At 42.9% G+C, this 10,112-nt stretch overlaps 1 protein-coding gene across 3 annotated transcripts; it reads left to right on the top strand.

Moving 5' to 3' along the window:
* The first annotated feature begins 735 nt into the window (after positions 1–735).
* LOC109517848 (sodium- and chloride-dependent GABA transporter 2-like) lies at positions 736–10,084 on the top strand. 3 transcript variants are annotated; one of them, XM_019873270.1, is made up of 14 exons: positions 749–1,060; positions 1,160–1,294; positions 1,460–1,600; positions 2,069–2,156; positions 2,364–2,496; positions 4,266–4,400; positions 4,580–4,683; positions 4,965–5,059; positions 5,323–5,435; positions 5,521–5,658; positions 7,177–7,279; positions 7,355–7,455; positions 8,446–8,616; positions 9,084–10,084. In XM_019873270.1, the coding sequence occupies exons 1-14, from the start codon at positions 871–873 to the stop codon at positions 9,204–9,206; spliced, it is 1,770 nt and encodes a 589-aa protein (XP_019728829.1). In that variant the 5' UTR covers positions 749–870; the 3' UTR covers positions 9,207–10,084. The 3 variants fall into 3 exon arrangements, with proteins under 3 accessions (XP_019728830.1, XP_019728829.1, XP_019728828.1); XM_019873269.1 differs by having other exon boundaries at positions 750–1,060; positions 4,935–5,059; XM_019873271.1 differs by lacking the exon at positions 9,084–10,084 and having other exon boundaries at positions 736–1,060; positions 4,935–5,059; positions 7,355–7,427; positions 8,446–8,601.
* Positions 10,085–10,112: the final 28 nt, after the last annotated feature.

The following is a 10,112-nucleotide window of genomic DNA, read 5'->3' as shown; positions in this document are numbered from 1 at the left end:
CCGCTCTCCCTTCACCGTCCTACCTTCTGGCAAGAGCTACAGTGCGCTGCAAGTACACACTATAAAAACTACATAACGGTTTCTATGACGGAATTGGGTCACTGCTGAACTGATCCTCTCTTCACTCTCACGCTGACTTGGAACTTCACACCTCGACCTGAGCATTTCAAATTTACATACCCATGTGAATACCAGTCCGCAAGATGTAGCAGCAACAATACAACCATTCTCTGCAACAGTGCACTCAGCACTTGCCACTTTTTTTTCCAGTTTTATTCACTCTGTCACTTCCTAATATATCTAGCCTGTATGGTACATTTTTTTTAGGCGGCGTGCTCAGCTATAACGTCAGTGTTGACGATAAAAATATCTTAGCTGATTTTATCTTAGCTTAGTTTATCTGAAATTATTCGATCACGTACAGAACTGTATTGCAATAAACCGAGCACGCACTTTGGAACATTTCTCCCAGAGAATGACTCCAAAAGCAAAATCATTCTCCCTAAAATATGCAAAACGACTCATCACTTATAAATTTCACACAACTAGCACTGCTTTGTTTTCACACTCCTGCACAACTATTTGACACTGACGATGAAACATGACAAATTTGCAGGTGATGCAAGTTTAGGGGGAACTACTACAGTATTTTCTACTTTCCTATGTGAGAAAGAGAAAATAAATCATCAAGCTGGGACATCCCAAAGGTGGAACCCAGTCCTCCTCCTTCACTCACATACTTAAGTAGCTACTGTCTCAGACAGCACAGTTGTCTTGAGAAAAGTGCGGCAACTCAGGATTCTCGAGGGCAAATTTGGACGCCAAAACTTTATTTATCCGAATTCAATTTCAAGTTTCAGTGGAGAAGAAATGTTCACCAAAGAGAAGGATGGTAGTTGTGCAGTGTGTGTGCCCAGCGGAGAGCTGAAGAAGCAAAAAGAAACAGACGAACGGGGTTATTGGAGCACGAAAGCCGAGTTCATCCTCACGGTGATGGGGGCTATCATTGGACCGGGCAACGTGTGGAGATTTCCTTATCTGTGCTACAAAAACGGCGGAGGTAAGATTATATTTGGAGGGAGGGGGTTGTTTATTTGCTTGCTTGCATTATTCATGCATTTGTTGCTTTTTATTGATGTCTGTAATTATTTCTCTGCAGGTGTTTTTTTCATTCCGTACGTTTTGTTCATGGTCACCTGCGGGATCCCGTTGTTCTTCCTCGAGACCGCCATGGGGCAGTACACAAACCAGGGGGGTATTACGTGTTGGAAGAAGATTTGCCCACTTTTTCAGGGTGCCTATTTGCATTTGTGTTCATTCGAGTTCAACATTTGAGACTTTTAGCGAGGGGTGAATGAAGCTGAATCCGTGCGTAAATACGCACGGATTCGCGCTTGTTGTTACGCTTGTTGGAATTCTTACGAGGTTCAATTCGAGATATGTTACGTTCTATTTGTAGGAATCGGCTATGCGAGTCACCTAATCATTGCATTCGGCGCCACATCCTACATTACTATCATCGCGTGGGCCTTCTTTTATTTGTTCTCCTCCTTCAGCGTGGACTTGCCTTGGGCCACGTGTGGAAATGACTGGAACACAGGTGGGTGCCCCTGCAGGGAAGAGGGGAAAAAGTACGGTGTTGAGATTAGCTTTCTTTGAAGTCAGTTGTATTTAGAACGCTTTCCACAGAGAGTGCTTCACATATAGGCTACTTTGTCGTTGTGCAAGATACTTGCAAGAAAATGTATTCACATCATTTTACATTGCAGAGTTACCACGAGAAGAAACACATTTATTTACAAATTCATAGCAATCATATCATGCAGCCCTACACTCACTGCAAAAAAAAAAAGTCCACTGAAGAGGCATGCAGCTTTGAGCCTCATCTTTAGAAACATTAAGTGAAAGGCAGTCTGTGCACCATATTATGATTTTGTATGTTGTTTTGATTTTGTATATGGCACATTTTTCATATTATCCTGAAGGAATCTTACCATGCTTGCATGGCACAACACCCTTTTTTTGCTTGATTTGTCACGCTGTTATATCTTATGTGCTTGCCTTGTAGAGTCATGCATGGACGTCAGCATTGCAAATCAGAGCCTCAGCGTGACACAAAGGCAGAACACCACTCTGCCTGTTGTGGAGTTTTGGGAGTAAGCACGCCTAGTCGACTACATTGGACCCTTTAGAGTACTTTTCTTTTTCTCCCATAACCACTACCACCAGCCCCCTCACCCCCCCAGTATCACTTTCCTTTTCCAGCTGCACTGTCACCCTTCCATCATCCTTCCATCCCTCATTAATCATGTTGTTGTGCCAACGCCGTTGCCTCCATTGCTCCATCCGTGTGCTCTCCTCAGGCGCAGAGTGCTGAAGATCTCTGGTGGTATTGAGGAGGTGGGAAGCTTGAGGTGGGAGCTGGTCTTGTGTCTCATCCTGGCATGGATCATCTGCTACTTTTGCATTTGGAAGGGGATCAAATCCACCGGGAAGGTTAGAAATACTTCAGCCTTGAGCAACATGTATGGCTGAGTTTCAGCATAGCTTGATTGCTTCGGTTCATCCAGCACACAAACCTTTGTGCCCCTAACCCCTCCCAAGTGTTGCATCCAATGTTCTCACGTTTCCCACTAAATTATAGCAAGGGAGGGGGACCTACGGACAGGGAAAGCATTCGATACAGCCCACAGTGCAATTGTAAAAACAAGTTAAAGCCTCACACTCGTTTTCATTGCAAATGTTGGAAATTGCCATTCAAATTTGATGCTTAGATCTGCCCATTGTCCCCGCTTCAGATTCGGGCTCAAACCCAAGTGCAATGTGAAAACGCCCGGCCTTAACACACGAATTATAATTATCACTTATTTATTTATTCATTTTAACCCAATAGTGGTCTTTGTAAGTCACATTCACGGTGGGGAATGTTTTGAAATGATTGACTGTACTTTTATAGTTTGGTCTCGCTTTATAAAGTCCTGGCATTTCAACAGAGGGGTGTTGATCTTGCACATCCACTCTATATAAACATTTCGTATGACCCCAGTAAAATTCTGAAATGGCCGCTGGAAGGAGGGTCTTCACCCCTGAATAAGGACACCTAATGTTTCCAGCTGCACATCAATAGGGTGCAGCATTATATCAGAAAGTTTAGGACAGTTCACCAAAACAATACCGCGATCATGTTTGACCAAGTCCTAACAGATGGATCTACTTATTTTGGTTGCCATATGAAGAGGTGTGCAACTGCACAGTATCATCAATATTTTGACGATCTCATGCTGGTCACCAAACCGTGAGAAAAAGCTCTCACTACGATGCGGTACTCTTCGATAAAGGATTACATTCAATTGTGTACCTAATGAAGTGTTCTGTGGGTCAGGGTGGGAATCAGCAGAGTCATTTACGATATAGTATCTCCATTGGCCGGCAACCAATCCAGAGGGTACCCCACCTCTTGCCCTCACCCGGGGCACATAAAAGACACAACATTTCTCCTCTGATAACATCCTCATGGTAAAACAACAAAAACGTCTATCATACAAAACATCTCAATATCTTCCGGTAAGATCGACATAAATTTGATATCATGTAACAATAGCAAAATTAACCCCTCACCCCCACCCACCCAAAAAAATCTCTTTCCAAAAAACATTGATTCAAACAACAATCGCATCTGATGTGATGTCATTGGGATCCACATCTGAAATTCATTACAGATCAAAAAGCGGACCGAGTGTTGTTTTGTAGTTAAACATGTCAAAGGCAGTTACGTTAGCTGTCATATCCAGTAAATGAGATCGTGACATCTATCTCCGCCAAGCCATTTCAGATTGCGATGCGTATTGACATGCAATAACCCTCCGGGGAGCACACTCAACTGTTTTGTGTCTGTCACGTGCACAGTCGGCCCACCGTGCTTTGGCTTCAGCCGTGAATGAATAAAACTGACCATTCGAAGGGTGTAGCCAATCATTCTGTTCTGAAAATTGATGACCTTAGCCTATAAAGCGAATCTCAACTTGATCACACGTTGAATCCATGAATTGATTTGTCAAGAATTGTGTGGAGTCGATAAATCATGCTGCGAAACAACTGAGGCAAAATGAAGTGCACTACTTGGCTGCAATCGACACGTTTGTTGACTCAGTCTCAATTTCTATGACTGACACGGCGCGACCTTTGAGAAGGACACGTAGGTCATGAAATAGCAGGTTGAAGGACAATTTTAATTCAAGCTCTTACATTTGTTTCCTTTGATCCAGGCGGCCTACTTCACAGCAACTTTCCCCTACGCTATGTTGCTGATTTTACTCATACGTGGTGTGACGTTGCCTGGGGCAACGGACGGGATGATTTACTACGTCTACCCTAATGTCACACGTCTATCAGATCCGCAGGTAAGAACGAGTTGTCAGGATCACACAAACGAGTCAGACAGACATTCCAGATGACTGAGTGCCATCTAAATTTCAATCATGAATTTCAAATGTGTTTTAATTGCCCTAAAGCCTATAAGAAAATAAAGCACCATTTTCAGTGTGACAATGTTTTGTTTTTTTCTCTTCTGTGTTTTAAGGTGTGGTTGGACGCCGGCACTCAGATCTTCTTCTCTTACGCGATCGGCCTCGGGTTCCTGACCTCTCTTGGCAGTTACAATACTTACAACAACAACTGTTACAAGTAAAAAAATACGACTGAAAAAGTATTGTGAAGGTTTTCAACAGCAGGAACGAATTATTTCAGTTTTCATGGGAATTGTCATCATCCAGATGATTCCAATGTCCAATTGTCTCTTGGAATGGCTTGTGTTTAAGTTACAAGAGCCCACATTCTGGGAGTTACTCCATATTGCCTTTTTTATGTTTCACATTTTATTGCCAACAAAAAAATGAGTCAGAGTTCTATACTTCCTGGATGTGTTTGTCTTTTAGGGATTGTGTCTACTTGTGTTTGCTGAACAGTGCCACCAGTGTTGTGGCAGGCTTTGCCATTTTCTCCATCTTGGGGTTCATGACCTACGAGACAGGCATTGACATTGCAGAAGTGGCAGAATCAGGCAAGTGCTGACTGGTTCATTCCGTTACCGGGTAATTTGCTGTACATTCAAAACTAAAAAAAAAATATCTATTTTTTTAATCCAATCTTCAAATTTAATTCAAGTTGTCTTTAGAGATGACAGCTGATTGTAAAAGCCTCAACTCAGTTATGCAGTTAGACTGCACAGATTCGAAAAACTAATTATCTTTGGTGAGAGAAATTGACGGTCACAGAATAAAAGATACACGATTCTGAAACTCATTCTACTGTACATGAGTTTAGGTCCAGGGCTGGCCTTCATTGTTTACCCGCGTGCTGTCGCCATGATGCCCATGCCGCAAGTGTGGGCCGTGTGTTTCTTCCTTATGATCATTCTACTCGGCTTGGACAGTCAGGTAAGCATGAACTCTCTGAACAAATAAGGATGCCGCGGAGGTACAACAGACCCTTCTTCGTGTTGCCTCCCACCACCCCGAATAGTTTGTCGGTCTGGAGTGTCTGATGACATCCCTGGTGGATCTTTACCCATCTTACCTACGTCAAGGCTACAGACGTGAGCTGGTCCTGCTGGCCATCTGTACCGTTTCCTGTCTGCTGGGACTCTTTCTGGTGACGGAGGTTTGTAAAAGCGAATGATGACATCTGTTACTGAGATTGGAATAAATGTATTCAACGGGTGATTTTTACATTGGGCACCGACTTCAATGCTGTACGCAGTTAACCTTCATCCCAAAGGATTTACTGAGAGAAAACTGTCCGGACTGTTCCATATATGCCCCAAACTGGGAATGTATATCATCATCCTTGTGGGAACGCATGTTACATAATATTGGACCATTTTTTTATTGATGAAAATCCCAATGCAGAAAATTACATTAGCATGTTGCAAGAATGTATTTTATTTCATTCCTGCTCAACATGGATGGAAAGTTCCCAGTTTACTGAGCAAGATGAAACTCCAACTCAATGTGCTATTCGCATATTGTGTGTAGTTAAAGTAGCAGTTTCCAGATGCTTGGAATGGTTGGTCCCAGATCCACTGATCTCACCCCCACTAATTTTTGTTCTGAATGCACATTTGCAGGGCATGCTGTATCAGCAACAGATAGAAAACATATTGCACATGATTTAAAGTGGGCGTATTTATGGACCTTGCCTTGTGAATTAGTGCTCAGTCATGTTTGAACAGGAAGAAAAGTTCTCACAAAGTTAGGAACCACGGAAATGACTACTATCCCCTTGGTTACTGTGAAAGGAACTCTGAATGCTTCAGCATATCGAGAGGTTTTGGAGATGTGCAACTTCCTATTCTGATATGATTGTGCAGCAGGGCAACAGGCCCTCTTGTCCAACTTCAGTGCGTACACCTCCCAAATGGCCTTCTGGACGGTGTGAAAAAAATTCACATAAACACTTCTAAACATTGTGAATTGAGACTGCTGTTGCTGCGAAGGGATGACAATTAAATCCATATGTGAGTCAAGGCAGGTAAAAGAATACTTTTGGCAGTACAGTGTCATTTATTACAAGGATAACTCCAGCTGTGATAATACGTGTTATTCAGCAGCGGGACACATTGAAATGTGTATTCAGAACAATGGGAGTACTGTATTGTAGAGCATATCATACACTAAAAAATGTTTTCTCAGAAAAGATTTTTCCTTTGTATGGAAACTCATAGGCCAACCTTTATCGGTGCCTCAAACTTTATTGCCAGCTTTCTGTAATGACATACTAGAGTGCACATCTTCTCCAAAATGTCCAACCTTCCTCGCAAACAATTGACGAACAACCATCTGCGCTCACAGTCACACCGAGCTACAATTTAGAGTGCTCCATTATCCTGCTACGCATGTTTTTGGAATGTGGGAGGAAACCGGAATACCCGGAGAAAATCCACACAGGCACGGGGAGAACATGCAAACTCCACACAGGAAGGCCGGAGCCAGGATCGAACCCTGCTACTCGACGCTGTGAGGCCGACGTGCTGCCCAAAATATCCAACCGTTCCCAAAAAAATGCGATGACACCACTGAAAGAAACTATTTGCAGACACGCAAACAGATTGATGGCATCCAAACAAATAACATACTTGATACTACAATGTTATTTTTATTATTGGTGCTGTGCTCATAGGGAGGGATGTACCTGCTCCAGCTGGTGGATTTCTATATGTGCAGTGGGACCACTTTGCTCCTGCTCTCCATCATCCAGTCTGTCAGCATTGCTTGGGTCTATGGTAGGCACTTCGGGGGAATTAAAAAAAAAAAAAAAAAGGAGCAAAGTATAAATCGTTTCTCTTTTTACGTCACAGGGGCCGAGCGTTTCTATGGGAACATCAAAGATATGATTGGCTATCGTCCTTCTCCAATGATGAAGCTCTGCTGGTGCTACTTCACTCCTTGTTTATGTTTTGTAAGCATTCAAGTCAAAACACTCATCTTGGTGATGTGAAAGAATGAGTAGAAAAGCAATTGTGTTTGAAGAGCTTCTTCCAAAAGATGTACATGCCGAATAATGAGACATAAGAAGAACCTACAACTTCAGACAATATCCGTAGTAGTACATTATAAATATAACCTGTAAAAAAAATGCGATCTCTCGCCCCTTCTCATAATCACACCCGTATGTCCTTTCACACCCACACGGCCTTGTTTTGACCTGTTGACCTCATTACCCCCAAAAAGCACCTTATTCGTAATGGAGCGCTACTGTAAACTTCAGGACTCTATTTTCATAGACAGTGCACGTGCGCTCGAGCCTAAAAACTGCTGCATCTTGAGTTTCGTTCAAATGCAAGTAACATTTGTTGTGTTTGGGAATATGGCAGACTGCGTTGTGCCATGCCACGCGTTCTGGAGGACTTTTTTTTCCACACAAACTCGACTCACTTCATAATTTGGTGGCAGAAAGTAGACTAACTTTAAACCGCCTCAAAGGAGGTCTAAGTTGTGGCGCAGGTGGTGCCATGCGATTATGGTGAATTTAATCCAAGTATACAGGCAGGCAAATTCTGAGCTCCATGGACGTGTGTGGTGGATGTTAACGTGTTTCATTCATAAATATAGCAGCAGCATGGGAGAATCTCTCAGAATATTTGTAGAAATCAATTCATTGAATGCATTCTTATGATTATCGTTTTTAATGTACATTTTTTAAATCCCCCACCTGGCCGTGTCACAGTTATGCATGATCAGACGGGTGGAAGGCGGTCTCCAAATGCCCAACTTTACATCATCCACAAGTGGAGATCTATTGTAATTTGTGCGCCTCTCTTGGACTGAATTTAAAGGGAGCGCCAGCTTCAATAGGCTCCAGCACTGCAACCCCCAAAAAGGATAAGGCGTGTTCAAAAAGAAAGGATGGAATGAATACATGGAAACAAAATGTTTTCTCTCACCGCAGGGCACCTTCATCTTCTCCATCGTTCGATACTCTCCCTTGAAGTTCAGCAGCACTTATGTTTATCCGCTGTGGGCCAATATTCTGGGCTGGTTCTTGGCCACCATCTCCCTCTCCCTCATACCAATCTTTGTGCTCTACAAGCTCATACACGGAGAGGGGACCCTTCGTCAGGTGAGCTGAATACGCAAAGTTAGCAAGATTGGCGACATAAAAAGGGGGGAGATGGTTTTCATGTTTCGGTGTGGGCTGTGAATCGAGGGTGGCAGATGGCAGTCTGAAAAGGTTGAAATGCCCCCCCCCCCCAAAAAAAAACAGAGGCGAGGTCTATGAAACCCAAATTGCCCCACAGGGATGTAAGATAAAATGTTTCAGAATCTGGAGACTACAGTAACATCACAGCATCGCAATAGGAACCCTCAGCTCACGTGCAAGTCTGTCCACTAGTGGCGATGAGCAGTCGAGCGATGATCTGCAAAATTGGACGTCATGAAATTGATTCTTCCTTGCAGTGTAATCACAACTAAGCAGCACATTTAAAGATTTATTTTTTAAAATAATGCTTCAGTCATTATGGTATTGGCACGATAAAACTAAGAAGCTTGTCGATGCGTTGAATGGACTTTATCTTCTTTCCTCAGCGATTCCTATTGCTGTGCCTTCCTGAGGACGACCTGAAATGTCTTCCCTCGCTGGGGGACAAAGTCGTCGCTTCCCTCACCGAACTGAAACCTTTGTCCCGGGACGTGGAAGTCACCAAGTGAGCAAAGTGCGCCAACTCAACAAAAGGGGGACTACAAAATGCAAGTACTTGTCATGAAAGAACAGAGACAGAGAGCCCATTGAAAGAAAACACTCTTTGATTAAAAAGTGCAAGATAGGCCCACATTTGAGTCGGAAAAAACACAATAAAGTGGAAAGGGTGTTAAGAAATATTAATGCAGGTAACATGCTTTTTACATGATTTAAACAGTTCGATGACTAAAATGATTCATACCGATTCTCAAAGCAGGCGTAGCCGAAAGCCCGTATCCTATTGAGGGAGCGAATGTTTACATTCTTGTCAGGGTTCGTTGAAGGTCGTAAAACATGTTCAAAATTTCCTGACGACAAGAAAAACAACTACAACTGTCGGCAAACATATGGAGACCGCTTGGCGAATGTTAGCGACCTTCAACGAACCCTCGCCGAGAATGCGACATTTGCCACCGTCTCTAACACTCGCAAATGTTCACCCCCTCAACGGGATGCGGGCTCATCGTTCTGAAAGTACTTTATGAGCACGCGCCAGTGATTCTCAAAGTGCGGTACAAGTTCCACTGGTGACACGAGGGCTCCCTCTAGTGGTACATGAAAGAATAACTGCCAAAGCACGGTTCAGTTGTATTTCACTTTTAAGTTCAATGCATTTCCATTTAATCTTAAGGATTTATAAAAAAAAAAATTCTCATAAGCAGCGGATGCACTGCAATGCTGTATGGCCATAATTTCTGCTCAGGGCAGAAAATTTTTGGAGATACATGTATTGTATTGTTTTGTAATGCCGTAGTGCCTATACCTGGAACTGTTCATAAACTGATGATAAAGAGCAAAGCAGACTTGATTTCAACAAATCTAAATAAAAAGGCCATTAACCAAGAAATTCTTTGTGTGTTTTATGATAAATACAG

Source organism: Hippocampus comes, unplaced genomic scaffold (assembly GCF_001891065.2).
Source record: "Hippocampus comes isolate QL1 unplaced genomic scaffold, H_comes_QL1_v1.1 scaffold59, whole genome shotgun sequence".
In the NCBI taxonomy this organism is placed as follows: Eukaryota; Metazoa; Chordata; class Actinopteri; order Syngnathiformes; family Syngnathidae; genus Hippocampus; species Hippocampus comes.
Note: the sequence above shows the minus strand (reverse complement) of the source record. Positions and strands in the feature narration are given on the sequence as shown.